The 15,424-nt window shown below is 47.4% G+C and overlaps 1 protein-coding gene across 1 annotated transcript in view; it reads left to right on the forward strand.

The window, feature by feature from the left end:
- The first annotated feature begins 5,491 nt into the window (after positions 1-5,491).
- The window catches only part of MTHFD2 (methylenetetrahydrofolate dehydrogenase (NADP+ dependent) 2, methenyltetrahydrofolate cyclohydrolase), a 20,531-nt gene continuing 10,598 nt past the window's right edge, over positions 5,492-15,424 (forward strand). Inside the window, exons 1-2 of the mRNA XM_018564838.1 lie at positions 5,492-5,666; positions 13,560-13,744. Of these exons, the coding sequence (XP_018420340.1) occupies positions 5,587-5,666; positions 13,560-13,744 (265 nt within the window). The 5' untranslated portion in view covers positions 5,492-5,586. The remainder of the gene's footprint in view (positions 5,667-13,559; positions 13,745-15,424) is intronic.

Below are 15,424 nucleotides of genomic sequence, written 5' to 3' on the forward strand. Positions count from 1 at the left end.
TGTATGTGTGCCCAGCCTATAAGCTTAAGTGTCCCTAATTACCACTTTCGCAACGCCTGTACGTATACATGCGGGCAGCATGGCGGCTGGGCTTTAATGCCAAGCTGTCACATATATATGCATACATCGTCCCCACTGTTCTGTGCTCACTCGGCTCCCAGCACAGTGACTGAGCTGTCACTGACAGCTCACCGTTACTGTTTACAATCAGGAGCCAGTGGAATGGGATCACGATCATGTGACCACTGTGACAGCCAATTGCAGTAATCACATGATCGAGAAGCCCATCTGTGACTCCCAGTGTTCAAAACCCCTTAAATGGATGGCGGAATGTTACATTTTTTTGTGGTTTTTTTTTTTGTAATCAGCTTTTAAGCTTTGCTTACCTTTTCTGCGCTCGGTAGGTTTCTCCTGAACTAGATATGTTGTGTTTTCCCTATGCATTTCCAAGTTGAATATTTCATTTTCTAGCAAATACACCAGAGTTTGTGTAATTTCATTGTTATGATAAACGTTCTTGTTACACCAAATTCAGTAAATTTCGACTTTGCACTGAATTGTCACTATGAAAAAAACAACTTATTTTGAAATCCTTGCATTTGTATTGAATCATTTGGAGTGTCTTTGTTGTAGGGAGTGGAGTGCAGATGTTGAAAGAAGGTGAAGGTGATTTAGGTGCAATCTTAGTAGCAGCAACATTCTTGCCTGTGAATCCCTTTTTGTGCAAAGCAATGATGACTGCACGTGTTTTCTAAAGGTGCCCATACACCTTACGATTATCGTAAGATAATCGTATGCGATTGCGTTTTTGTCCGATAATTGCAAGGTGTATGGGCAGTGTGCAACCGCAAATACTGTACAATCGTACGAGTTTTGACTTTTAAGCATGTTTGAAAACTTTGGTCGATCGTACGATTTTCGCAAGGTTAGTGGCGTTTCCGTATGTCAAAAATCGTACGATCTACACTGCTCGTGCGCAAACGAAAATACGTGCGGTCGATTACTGCAATTCGTCCAGATGCTTTTCTTTCATTACGGCTAATTGAACCTTGCGATAATCGGGGCAGGATGGGGCTGCCGTCACGACAATCGTATGACGGTTCGATCATCGCAAGGTGTATGGCCACCTTTACAGGTAACCATGGTTAACAGAGGAACAACAATGATTTCAAGCACCACCCTCCTTTCAAAGCTTCCAGTCTGTTAAGGTGGCCATACACTCTACAACCATCGCAAGACTTCAGTCTTGCGATGGTTGTAAAGGGATTAAAAAAACGTACGATCTGCCCATCTTGGACAGGCAGATCGCACTCTCGATCATCGCAAGCCCGCCCCCCTGAGGGGCGGGCTTCCGATGACCGCAATGCTGAACGGGCAGTGTGCGCGTGCGCACACCGGCCCGTTCAGCATTTATCTTCCGAGCACCGTTCTAACCAGCCGAGAATCGTACGATTCCCGGCTGGTTTTCGAACATGCTGGTTCGACAGAAGACGTGCGACCGTACAGTAGAAACGGTCGCACGTCTCCGTTCACACTGCTCGATTATCGTACGAAAAACTGATCGCATACGATTATCGTACGATAATCGTGCAGTGTATGGGCACCTATATTCTAACGCAATCAGCATGACAGAGTGGTCTCCAGCCTTGTCCTCGTCAACACTGACACCTGCGTTAACGAGAGAATCACTGACATGCTTGACGTCAGCTGGTCCTTTTGTGGCAGGGCTGAAATGCAGTGGAAATGTTTTTTTGGGGATTAAAAGAGAACTTAGGTGTTCCTTAAGGTGGCCATACACTCTACAACCATCGCAAGACTTTAGTCTTGCAATGGTTGTAAAGGGATTAAAAAAACGTACGATCTGCCTATCTTGGACAGGCAGATCGCACTCTCGATCATCACAAGCCCGCCCCCCTGAGGGGCGGGCTTCCGATGACCGCAATGCTGAATATACAGTAATTTAGTCTAAAGTGCTAAATTCTTAACAGTAATGCAGCATTAAAAGGAGAACTATGAGATGAGTGCTTTTCACTCACCTCATAGTTCTAGCCGACCTGTGACAATGAGACTGTCACAGGTTGGCTCAGTAGATTGGGAGGTGAGCGAACACATACCGGCGTTCGCTCACCTCTCGATCCTGTCACGGCTCTCTGCCAGCGCGGATCGGATGGGGGAGGGGGAGGGTACAGCTGGCTCTGCCTCTAGATAGGCTGAGCCAGCTGTCAATCACGCAGCTGGGCGGATCCCGGCACAATTGTCGGGATCCGCTTCAGCGTCTCAGTATACCGCGAGCTTCAGCTCGCGGTATACTGCGGCGTCTCAGTAGCTAGTTTGTGTCCTCCCGTTACCCTAATGAGAACTATGGGGAAAAGCCTTAACCCCATAGTACTCCTTTAAGTTAATTTTCATGGCAAAGAGGGACTGTGCAATTCATTGCAATTGATCTGACTCTTCACAACCTTCTGGAGTATATGCAAATTGCCACCATACACACCGAAGCAGCACACTTTGGGAAAATGAATATCTGTGTCATTCTCAAAACTTTTGGCCACCACTGTAGTTGATCTCCTCCTGACCTGCAACATCCGCCTCAAGTGGGCTTTACACCCCCATAGACTTGTGTGGAAATGCAAAACCCATTTGAAGTAAAGAAAAACCCGCTGACCCTGGCCCTAAGCATTATGAGTCACAATAAAAGGGAAGGACAATCTCGTCTTGAAAAGAGGACATTTCCCTCTGGACTGCCCTGCACAAAAAGAGACGTGAGGAAGTATTCTCAGTAGAAGCAGCCTATCATATGTTGCAGCAAATTCTTGGAAATACGCAGGTTTCACAAAAGTCATGGCGGAAAAGTAAAACATCAAACAAAAAAAGCATTCATTTTTTTTTTTTCCTACTAGTGCTCCATAAAAATCTACTACTTATCTCTCCCTTGGCGGCACAAAACATGATATACACATGAAACTCATTTTCATGTTCAACCTAAAGCTGAACTCCAGCTATAGCAATGTATGGATTCTTACGTTGGTCCAGCCGTCGGCAAAGGGTAAGTGTAAAGCTGCCCATACACCTTTCGATCATCGGACAAAACTTTTCGTCCGATGATCAAACCGTCGTACAATTTTTGTACGCCGGCCCCATCTTGTCCCAATTATCGCAAGGTTTGATCAGCGGTAATTAGAAGAAAGCACCTGGACGAATTGCGGGAATCGACCGCATGTATTTTCGTCTGCGCATGTGCAGTGTAGATCGTACGAATTTGTGACATACGGAAACGCCACCAACCTTGCGAAAATCGTACGATTGACCAAAGTTTTCTAATCTACTGGTTAGTCAAAAGTCGATCGATTGTACGGTATTTGCGGTTTTGCACTGCTCATCAACCTTACGAATATCGGACAAAAATGTGTTGGCATACCAAAATGGACTGATAATCGTAAGGTGTATGGGCAGCTTTAAGGTGCCCATACACCTTACGATTATCGTACAAAACTTTTAGGTGTTAGGGTTGGGATGCTAGGGCTAGGGCCAGTGGCCATGATGTCACCACCCCCTCATCCAATCAGAGAACGCCTTGTATTAACTGAGAAAAATGCTTGGTGTACGCTGGCTGAATGAGTGCTGTGCCGAGTGAGCAATCGGCTGTGTTTTAACAGCAAGTCGCTTCGCACAGCAGCTCTTCCTGGACCCAGAAGACTTAGTTATAAACAGCAGTTTTTTTTTGTAGCAGGGTCCCTGTGGCCCTGCCAGGGATCATTTATAGATACTTATATTGTGCCAGCCTGCTGTGTTTGAACACCGGAGAGGAAGTCACTCATCACAGCTACTGCTGCTACTATAGTATTACATGATCCCCGTGGGATCATTTATACATACTTACTCTGTGCCAAGCTGGACCAATGTAAGTATACGGTAAAGGAGTGAAGTTCACACTTTTTTATATACCCAGTTTCGTATAATTATCGTATTATTTATATATAGAGAGAGAGAGTAGTGCAGACAACTTGTGAGGGATTGTTTTGCTCTTTGAGCTTCACATGTACGTTGCTCCTGCACACTTTGTGTTGATGATTCTGGAGGAAGTGGCGAAAGTACTGCCACAGCCACCCAAGGGGCCGTTATGGGGCCCGGGGAAGAAGGGGACCCAATCAGGACCAGGAGGGTGGGCTGCAGGGGCGCCACGAGCAGGGCACGTGTCCTGACTTTTTGCACGTTATCAGGGGATGCCGCGATTGCATTTTTTTGTTTGTGTTGCACGGCAATGCAGCACAATGTTCCAGTGAGGGTGTCTGTCTGCCCAGCTGGTGCATTTGAACTATTTCAGGACCAGCAATGCCTCAGAGCTATGGCTGCCGCTATAATAAGGCAGCCTGAGGCAGTGGCATTCCATTTTGGCAATGGTGGCATTTCATTAGAGGGGGTGGCCACAGCGTCCAGGTTGTTAAAGGAGAACTATAGGGTTAAGGCTTTTCCCCATAGTTCTCCTTACAGTAACGGGAGGACATAAACTAGCGTCCTCCCGTCACCCTAGGCTCAGTATACGGGGAGCTGTAGCTCACGGTATACTGAGACGCCGCAGTATACCGCACGCTGCTGCTCGCGGTATGCTGAGATGCTGAAGCGGATCCCGACAATTATGTCTGATCCGCCCAGCTGCGTGACTGACAGCTGGCTCTGCCTCTAGATAGGCAGAGCCAGCTGTCAGTCACGCAGCTGGGCGGATCCAGACATAATTGTCGGGATCCGCTTCAGCATCTCAGCATACCGCGAGCAGCAGCGTGCGGTATACTGCGGCGTCTCAGTATACCGTGAGCTACGGCTCGCTGTATACTGAGCCTAGGGTGACGGGAGGACGCTAGTTTATGTCCTCCCGTTACTGTAAGGAGAACTATGGGGAAAAGCCTTAACCCTATAGTTCTCCTTTAAGAGCTCTTGGCAATCTGTGACGCTCTCTCCGGCTTCCCGCCCAGCTCGCAGACATCATTGGTTGCAACTTGCCAGGGAGCTGAACGGGACACTCTTGCTGGCGTCCCGCCGAGCTCCATGCAACCAGTGACGTCAGTGGGCTAGGCAGGACGGGACAGAGAGCCGCTGACACTGCGGCCTAAATATAACCCTTTCAGGAAAACGTGTAACATTGTAATAATTTTAGGCTATTGCTTGGGCAATGGTGACTGGTTCTCTTTAAGACTCAGCCCTCTTCTATGCATTGTAAATCATTGCGGTCACGTCCATACAGGAATGGGTTATGTCCCCAGGTGGACCTATGCTGTACATGATTGACCTCACATAGAAGAATAGGGCTGAATAATAAAGAGAGAACCAGTCACAGCAGACTGTTCAGGTTCCCAAGCTAAGCTTCGCCCCGCCACACACACACGTACAGCCTTTCCGGCTATAGCCAGCCCCCCCTGTGGCGTCACTTTCCATGCATTGGCCAAAGGTGGGCGGATTCTGGTGACGATGGGCGTGTCTATCGCGAACATTCCCGTGACGTCGCTAAGGCTATATTAAGGCGGCGTGGCAGCCGGCTCTTCCCCCTTCGGCTCTGTAGCTGTGCACGGATCTTGGCGCTCCTCCATCACCATGGCAACAATCAGCTCTCTCCGAACCCTGCGCTGCGCCGCCAGAGTGCCGCTGCGGGCTCTGCACTGTACACCGGCCCGGTGAGTACCGAGGGCTCCGTGACTCCGGGGACACTTCCCATAATACTGGCTGTTGTAGCATGACATGCCCCCTGGAGGATGAGAAGGTGCATGCTGGGATTTGTGGTTCCGCTACAGCTGGAGAGGCACCGGCTACCTAACACTGACTGGTCCTATGGTGACCACAGAGCTTACAATCAGACGGTGACACCCTGAGCACCGGGCTGTCATTTCTGTGGTAGGATTGTATGACGATGATTAATGATGACTTCGGTGTGTGGCATCTGTACAATTCATCCACACACCAATCTGTCATCCTGTGTGTGGTACATTATGTATGTGAAATTGAATGTCGGGGTTTCAAGATTGTATGTAAGGAGTGCGGCACCGGATTGGACCTAATAGAAGATCCTGGTTTGGATGGAGTGAGGCACCAAATTGTACCGGGGGGGTTGGACCATGAGGGGCATCAGATTGTCTGGAGTGGGGCACCAGTTCGGACAGAGTGGGGTGCCAGATTAGATGAAATGGGTTTGCCACGTTGGACCGTGGGGGCCATCAGATTGGAGTGGGGTGCCAAATTTTATTTAATGGGGATGCAAAATTCGACTTGTTGGGATGCCAGATTGGACTGCCAGGGCAGTTAATTGTAAATGGAGCCATCACAGTGGATGTGGTAAGGTAGTTATGTACAAAGCGGTGTGATGACACATAGAAATACAATGTATCATGTCCCCATATCAATAGGATGGGGGGGCTGGATGGATCTCTGGGGTCTGCAGTATTCGAGGCTACGTTATATTTCAGAGAAAAGAGAAAGATCTGCACACAGACATGGACAGATCTAGAGGTGTACATTCTTCATGTACATGTAACATACAAGGGTTATAAATGTGTAGTGGTCAGGTGTATATCATGTAATGTGCAGGCTGGTACAGTGTGTGTGTGTGTATATATATATATATATTACGCACACATTTACATGCTTGCTGTGTGTACATGTGATGGGCGGCTCAGCGGTCTCGTGTACTATGTGATGTCGGAAGTCCTCGGTGGCTGATGAAATCCGGCTCACTGGTTGCATTCAGCTTCTTGTCCCCTCCCCCTTCTTTTAATGCCTCTCCTGTACAGCCAGTGTCATTACATGAGGGAGAGAGGATGCCGAGCTCTATACGCAGCGCACATCGCTGGGGGAACCTTCATTCTACAAACCTCACATCGCCTGTGTAATATTCCTTCATACATCGCCTGTGTAATATTCCTTCATACATCGCTCTATGTAATAATATTCCTCATTATATGAACCTCACATCGCTCTATATAATAATATTCCTTCATTATATGAACCTCACATCGCTCTATGTAATAATATTCCTTCATTATATGAACCTCACATCGCTCTATGTAATAATATTCCTTCATTATATAAACCTGGGTCCTATGGAGCCACCCTTGTGTGTGATAGTAAGCTGTGTGTCTCCACTAACAGACCCCGAAAAACAAGACCATCTCTTCTCCCTGTCCTAGCCTCTCCTTCCTCCCTTCCCCCTCTTCAAGCTAGTAGATGAACAGTTGCTGGGCTCTGCTCTGTCCCTTGTGATCTTGTACTGGACAGGAAGTTCAGGGAAGCCGAGCTGAGAGTTGGAGCCGTTTAGAAACCTGACTACGTGTTTGAGGAAAGATCTAAATACTTGGCTCGACAATTTATATTTGTATAATCTGGAGTCAATATTGGAGAAATGATTGAGAGTTTAATACGACATTCATTACATTAGAATAGGTGTCTGTATAACGCAGTCACGGCACACACATGTGGTCTGATCACATGACTGGCCCCCCTGGATAATAAGGAAATCAAATAAAAGAATGAAGCGCGCGTCACTGGAACAGTCCACGTTCAGCCAGATTCTGCCAGGTCGGCGCCTCTGTGATTTGTTTATCTAGAGCGGTATAGAGCTTCGTACACATTACAAAGAGAACCTGTCTGTGGGAGATGCAATGACCCTCGGGGGTTCTGGGTCCTATGTGGAATGACACACTTTGGAGGGACGAGGATACACCGGACTTGTCACATTATGGATATGACACACAGTGATGAAGACGACTGTTAATCATTACACAAGGGACACTTCCCATAAGGAGATGATGCAAGGTGGCCGCGTCTGGGTAATATTTTATGACTTCTAGAATAATCTATCAGACCAGAGATGTGCGTAGTGAGGCGCTGTCTGCGCGCCTAGTGAGGCGCTGGCTGCGCGCCTAGTGAGGTGCTGGCTGCGCGCCTAGTGAGGCGCTGGCTGCGCGCCTAGTGAGGCGCGGTTGGGTTCAGGTGATGACCTGTGTACCATGTTTTGTCTGGAACGAGTCATGTCTGGTATGAGACGCATGCCTCGGGTATTACTGGCTGGGGTCTGAATTCTGCCCTCACCCTGAACTGTACAGCAGAGATACTATACACAACCCATGACTGATGGAGGAAGTAGAAAACCTTCCCCGTGTGCCGGCCACGGCGTCTTTGATAAACTTACATTGCTGATCCCTGTTTTGAGCATGCTAGTTGCCTGGCAGTTACTCTTCCTCTGGCTTGAGGCTTGCAATGCACCAATATGTTTTCCCCCCGATGCATTTTCCAGTGAAGTCAATGTAAACATATCAAAACTTGCATCAGTGTGGATTGTGCGTTTTCAACATGCATCACAATGCGCTTTGTTTTAGATCATAATACACAGCAACATGAAATGGGGCATTTACGTGCTCAATGCGTGAATGAAGATGTGTTTTGATGCTGCTCATAAATCAAAAACACAGATGTGAGTGGAGTGCAGCCTGAGGCCCTGTTCACATGTACGAGAGGTGTGATGCACTATAATGGGGGGGGGGGCACAATGCTTTGGTGCGGCGCGCCTGGCCCGGTGTGTCCCGGTCACTATGTCACCCAGAAGAAGGGACCCTGTGTGGCCCCGAAAATGTGGGCTGTTTGACGCATGTGACAGTTTAATAAAAAAGTGCTTTACTTCTTGCACACCGAGTGCTGGTGACTTCTATTATGGACTGTATCTAACACGGCGCCATCCGTGTTGTCACTTCAAGCACCAACCTCTTACTCAAGGTCTGTATGGAGTGCAGGTGATTTCGTATTATCGCTCAGTGTGTGCTGGTGCAGCGCGGTGTACATTGCACTGTTTGCTTTTTTTACTTTGCTGAAATGTCACCAAATGACGTTTCATTCAACGTTGCACATTGCGGCACGTTAACATGCGGTGACGTGCGTTGCACTGCAAGAAAGACACGCCACATTTTTTATACGTTGCACGCCAATGCACATACATGGTGTGACCAGGGCACAGAACGGTTGTTTTCTATGTGTCCTTGCATTAAGCCTCCTTTGAATGTTGAACAGCGCAGCCTCATGCACCTTGTGTGAGCGAGCCCTCAATGCTGAGTGACCTGGAAGAAGTATGTAAAGGAAGAGTTGAGCTTTTGCTTGTTGCAGGTCAGTGACTGGAACATATTGCAGCTGATGACAGCCAGGGACCAACGTTTGTAGAAGGTCGGCACTGGAAGTTGACACGGGGTTTAAGTGTTTTTTTTTTGTATAATTTCCTGAAATCTGTAGAAGAAATGTGATTGGAGACATTCTACTGAGTCGGCCTGGAAGACGTCCTTGCAGCGCGCGATCATTGCAGCGTGCATCTATTTACATGGATTGCAAGGAGAGAATGCCGGGTCTTGGTAGCATGCTGATGCTCCTTCATTGAGCAGTTAAAAGAAGTGAATGTCAACTTTTTTTTTTTTTGGCTTTAGTTCTCTTTTGGATCTCAGTAGTAGATTTACCAATGTTCTCCTGTGACCCAAAATACAGAGGGCTACTGCCTGCTGTTTGCTGACAGTGCAGAGCCGTGCTGCAGCCGGGAAAGATCCAGACAATATTGTCAGGGTCCATCCCGCTGCCTGATTGACAGCTGGCTCTGCCGCTCTAGAGCCAGCTGTGCCCGCCCCCTCCCATCTGTCCCTCCAATGAGCTCTGGAGGAAAAGAGAAGGGGGGCAAACACTTAGGGGAGTGCTGATTGACAGTCACCGCTCTCTGCATGGAGGAGACTGTGAGCTGAGCTATCACCAGTTCTTGATCATTCAGTTCTCAATCTCTAGGGCCGGTATGTGATGCCTACAATATCCCACGCCGGCTCTTAGTATTGGGAAGAGTACATTTTACTCTACTCTAGGGCTGGTTCACACCACAACGTCCGCGTTCCAGTGCGTTCGGAATCATAGCGCTTGCAGTATTTTTGCAGATCACACTGGACCGTAACGCAGCCATTAATGTGCCTGCGTTCTAGGTGGGGGGTGTGGCTGCAGTGCCATTGAGTTCAATGCAGCGCCACGCCCCCTCCTGCCCCTGAAGGCAGGGAGCCAGCCAGCTTGTGTTTCAGAGGCCGAACGCACTCGAAGGCAGACTTTGTGGTGTGAACCGGCCCTTAAGGGGTGCCGCAGAGTTGTTGCATCACCTGCTGTTTATATAGTACGGCAGAAGCTGTGTGAAGCACAAGAAAGGCTGAGCAGAATTGGGTTTCAGCAGGTACAACAGTTCACATATGTATTTGGAGTTTGGCTGGAACTCTTCAAAACTCCTTGAGGGGAATTTATCAAAACTGGAGCAGACCAAATCTGGAGCAGCTGTGCATGGCAACCAATCAGCTTCTCTCTTTCAATTTCAAATCTTAACTGAACAAACTGAAGAGAGAAGCTGATTGGTTGCCACGGGCAACTGCTCCAGATTTAACTGCTCCAGTTTATGATGAATTCCCCTCTTTGTATACCTTTTCCAGGACTGTCATTGGCAGCTTGATGACTTGTATACTGGCCTCTTCAAGCTCCTGGAAACCTCAGTGTAGTAATATTCTAGTGTACTATAAAACGTTGGAGTCTATCTGCAAGACCAATGCCTTGTTATGGCTTCTGAAATTGCATGGAGAGGCAAACTGCTCTCATTATTGGCACCAAGGAGTGATGGGAGAAGCCAGGGATTCATCTGACCAGCCAATGTCCATCCAAAATTGGTCAGCGTGCTTCAATGTGCCCGGGACAAATCTGTCTTCTGTCCGAGTAGAATACATGGTCAGTGCTGCGTTGTGTATGTGGAATGTCTGCAGGCAGATTGTGCAGTGCATTCAGTAAAGTTCCTCCAGGGTCACTCCCACCCCTCCAATCTCCTACACACAGGCGGCACTGTGTGCCTTATGCCTCACGTCTAATGTTTACATTGCATGCTGCTCGCTGCTTCTACCGCAGTGTTTATGGAGACTGTTGGACATGGAGATTATATAACACGGCCGGATTGTTTCCTTTCAGTGTTTACCTGGTGGTATGTCCTCCTGCCGTATGACATGTATTGGGTTCATTCACATACATGAAGGGGTCTGTTGTATGTTCAGCGTATTCATGTAAATAAAACAAATGCTTCTATCTCAATTATTCTATTGGGCTCCTTGTGTCCTGAGAACTGGCCATTCATCACAGCTTTCTTTATACTTCCACATGATATTGTTTAGGCCTGGTTCACACCTGGGCTTTTTACAGCGCGTTCCTACGCTCTGTAAAACGCTCAACATGTGAAAACCAATGATTACCTATGGACATGGTTCCCACCTGGGTGTTTTACAGCGCGTAGGAACGCCCTACGCCCAAAGAAGTACAGGAGCTTATTTGGGGCATATTTGCCGCGTGTATGCTTTGGGATACAGCCAGGTAGCCCTCGGAAACGCGCATTTTTTAACCGCGAATCACGGTAAAAACGCGCAGCATGAAATGCGCGACAAACGCGCATATTTGATACGCCTAGGTGTGAACCCAGCCAGAGTTCTGGATGTAATGGGGCTGTTGGATAACTTTACAGTCTTCCACATAAGCTATGACTTGGTTCTGGTCACAGAGTGTAACTTTATCCTCTCCTAAATTTAGCTAGGGTATGGTCTCCTACCTAGAATGGGCTGCAGGGGAATTATGTAACAGGAAGCTGACATTTGATAAATGAGACTTTCCAAACAAGTCTGAGAATTGGATCTGATGAATAACTTTGAAAGTTCAGTTTAGAGCTTTTTAAAGTCAATTCTATACCTAGAGCAGTTAAAGCCGAGCTCCAGACAGAATGTTTCTTAACCCTTGCAATGGTCTACCCCCACACTGCAAGGGTTAACTGCTCATTTTTGTCTAGGTGCTAAAAGAAAGTTTTACTCATCTGATCTTCAGAGCTGGCTGGCAGCTACTCCGGTCACTGAAGCCCTTTTCTTCCTTCTTTGTAGCGATGGTATGTCCCTTGGTGTCCTCATGTCCTATACCTGTATATAGAACATGATGACTCGAGGATCCTTAGACCGCTGCAGCGAGGGGGAGCGAAGCTGGAAGGAATGGTCTAAGAGTAAGCCGGCTCCAAGGATCAGGTGAGGAACTTTTTTTAGCACCTAGACACAAACAACCACTAGTGCAGGGGTAGCCCCACTGCAAGGGCTAAGAACCATTTCTGCTTTAAACACACTTAAGCTAGCTGGTGAGATTTGGTCCAAGTCATGCTAACTCAACCAAATGTGACTGTTGTGTGGCCCAGTCAGCACCCCTCCACCCTAAGGAGCCAGTCTGCAAATTGTCAGCTGAACAGTAACTGCAGCCATCTGGCTGCATTCGTCGATCAGGTATTTCCACAGTGGCACACCCTCCGCTGTCTGAATATAATAAAGTAGCCAGGCAGGGGGTGGGGGTTTGCTGGGGTAGCCCAGTTGAGTTGGGCAGGGGGTAGCCTGGCCAATGGGCAGGGGGTAGCCTGGCCAATGGGCACGGGATCCCATATCCACACAGTTGGTTCTAAAGGAGAAAAACTCTTAATCCATGTTGAGGGACTGAAAGAGAACATTATTGGTGCATGACCAGCCATAGTCTAAAGTCTATATTCGACCTCTGCCGGGGTCTAACTGGGCTAACAGATACTTGCACCCAAGACCCATGGCTCTGTTCTTAATGAGCTTTCTGAACGGAGAATTGTCTTAGTGTCTTTGCTTTACATGGTTACAAGCCTGAAGCAACTAAAATAACTTTTGACTAGCAATGTGAAGTATAGGACGACTATAGATACAGAATACTAAAATGCACAAGCCATAGATGGGACATTGGTGTTCTTTCACATCTTTTATCATGTGACAAATGGGGTGTTTTTCTTAGCAATGTGGACTCTTGATGCCGTTTTTGTGGCGGACATCACTTTGGTGCATTCAAATGACTATAAAGTCAGATATATGAACTCTGGTATATACAATCTGAAGGCTTTACCTGCTACAAGTCATTTCAGGAATAAATCCAAACCAAATCCCAAAACCAAATCCAAAACCAAATCCAAAACCAAGACCAAAGCCAAATGACAACCCAGTATTTGTTGGTATGACTATATGTAGCTATATATATGGCTGGCATGGCCTAAAGAACTCCAGATTTGTCCAAAAATAGTTTGGATGTAAATGTGCAAATATTAAAGGTTTGTCCTCTGCAGTTTCCCCGGCAAACCTGACAAGTAGAAGAATTCAGAAGTCATGGCTTTTTGAGGAGATGGAGAACTATGTAACCCCGGCATGTGACATGGCTTATCCATAAAATGCTTCAGATTATATACATATATATTGTACCAAGCCATCTCGAGACTGAGTCACGGAAGCAAGGGATGCAGGTTTTTATCGTATGACAAAGCTGCCTTCAGTGATGTGATCAGGAGTTGGGGATGCCACGCACATGCTGCTACATGAGCCTCAACATCACATGGGGTTTTATTCCAGTAAATGTGCAGTGAGATTTTTAGGGGGCAGGTTGTATTTTATGTGTTGCCCATGTACTTTAGATCTCATTGCTGACCATCTAATTCTGTTGATATTTAGGAATGACGCGGTCATCATATCTGGGAGGAAACTGGCCAGACAGATCCGTCTGGAGGCTCGGGCAGAGGTTGAACAATGGGTGGCATATGGAAATAAGAGGCCCCATCTCAGCGTGGTCCTGGTCGGAGACAACCCTGCCAGCCATTCGTATGTGCTCAATAAGACCAGAGCCGCTGCTGATGTTGGTATGTATACTTCATTCTAAGCATTGTTGGCTGCGGTAGGGCAACATTAATGCTTTGCATGGAACTTGTGTGTAAATGCTTTAAAGGAGAACTATGGGGGTCAGGGTTTTTCCCCATAGTTCTCCTTAGGGTAACGGGAGGGCACAAACTAACGTCCTCCCGTCACCCTAAGCTCAGTATACTGCGAGCTGTAGCTGAGACGCCGGAGCGGATCCCGACATCGATGTCTGGATCCGCCCAGCTGCGTGAGTGACAGCTGGCTCTGCCTATCTAGAGGCAGAGCCAGCTGTACCCTCCCCCTCCCTGTCCGTTCCGCCAGTCAGCGCTGGTGGATCGGAGCGGGGAGAGGGGAATCCAGCCACTCCCCTGTCACGGCAGAGAGCCGTGACAGGATCGAGAGGTGAGCGAACCCGGTATGTGTTCGCTCACCTCCCGATCTACTGAGCCGACCTGTCAGTCTCATTGTCACAGGTCGTCTAGAACTATGAGGTGAGTGAAAAGCACTCACCTCATAGTTCTCCTTTAAGTGGCAGGAGGCATGCAGGAAAGGTTTATTAACAGTAGCATGGGAATGCAATGGAAACACTAACAGCAGAGGTTAGACTGTCCGAATGTTTTGCTCATCTGACTACCTTCTGATAGTTATATGCGGTTATTTTGGGGTAATTGAACATAAATGTAAGGTTATTGTTTTTTTTTTAATCAGTGACAGTTGCAGTAAAGGTATAGACATGAAAGGTATTGGCAGCTTACCTGTCCACTGTAGTAGGTCACGCCTCTTTCTCCTGGTTCTGGACTATGTAGTCTGAAGCAACCGTAGGAGTGTGTTGGGTTGGCTAATCCTTCAATCAAAATTGACAGATATTGGTTCGCATTTTGCACAGCAGATCGCGTTCACCTGTCATGCTGGTTTCTGGTCAACTTGATCTGTGCGCCGCAATACTGTTGCTGCCTTTCACACACCTACCCTCCCTAATGTCAGCTTGTTTTATTAAATCAGATCTGCCTTTTTTATGCCGAGCTTTACATACTACACACTCATATCAGTCCCTGTACTCAAGCAGCTTACAATATAAGGTCCCTTTCTCATACATGTAGTAGGGCCAATTTACACAGGAGCCTATTAACCTTCCAGCATGTCTGGAGTGTGGGAGAAAACAGGAGTACTCAAATGAAACCTACGCATGGAACATGCAAACTCCATGCAGATCGTGTCCTTTAGTACCCTAAAGACATATGCATTTTTCATGATTATGTATTGTGATGTGAAATTGTTTAGGGTTAAAACATATACAGTATAGAATAGTGTTTCACATCTCTATAGAAGAGGCACTTCCTGTATCTCTGAAAAGGAAAGACAAAACTATTCCTGTGTTTTTACACGTTTTAAGGTCATTTAATGTTTGTTAGCCTGATCATTAAAGGAGAACTATGAGGTGAGTGCTTTTCACTCACCTCATAGTTCTAGCCGACCTGTGACAATGAGACTGTCACAGGTAGGCTCAGTGGATCGGGAGGTGAGCGAACACATACCGGCGTTCGCTCACCTCTCGATCCTGTCACGGCTCTCTGCCATGACAGAGGATGGCTGGATTCCCCTCTCCCCGCTCCGATCCTCTAGCGCTGACTGGCGGAACGGACGGGGGAGGGGGCGGGTACAGCTGGCTCTGCCTCTAGATA

This window comes from Nanorana parkeri, unplaced genomic scaffold, assembly GCF_000935625.1.
Source record: "Nanorana parkeri isolate BGI_ZX_2015 unplaced genomic scaffold, ASM93562v1 scaffold786, whole genome shotgun sequence".
Classification (NCBI taxonomy): Eukaryota; Metazoa; Chordata; class Amphibia; order Anura; family Dicroglossidae; genus Nanorana; species Nanorana parkeri.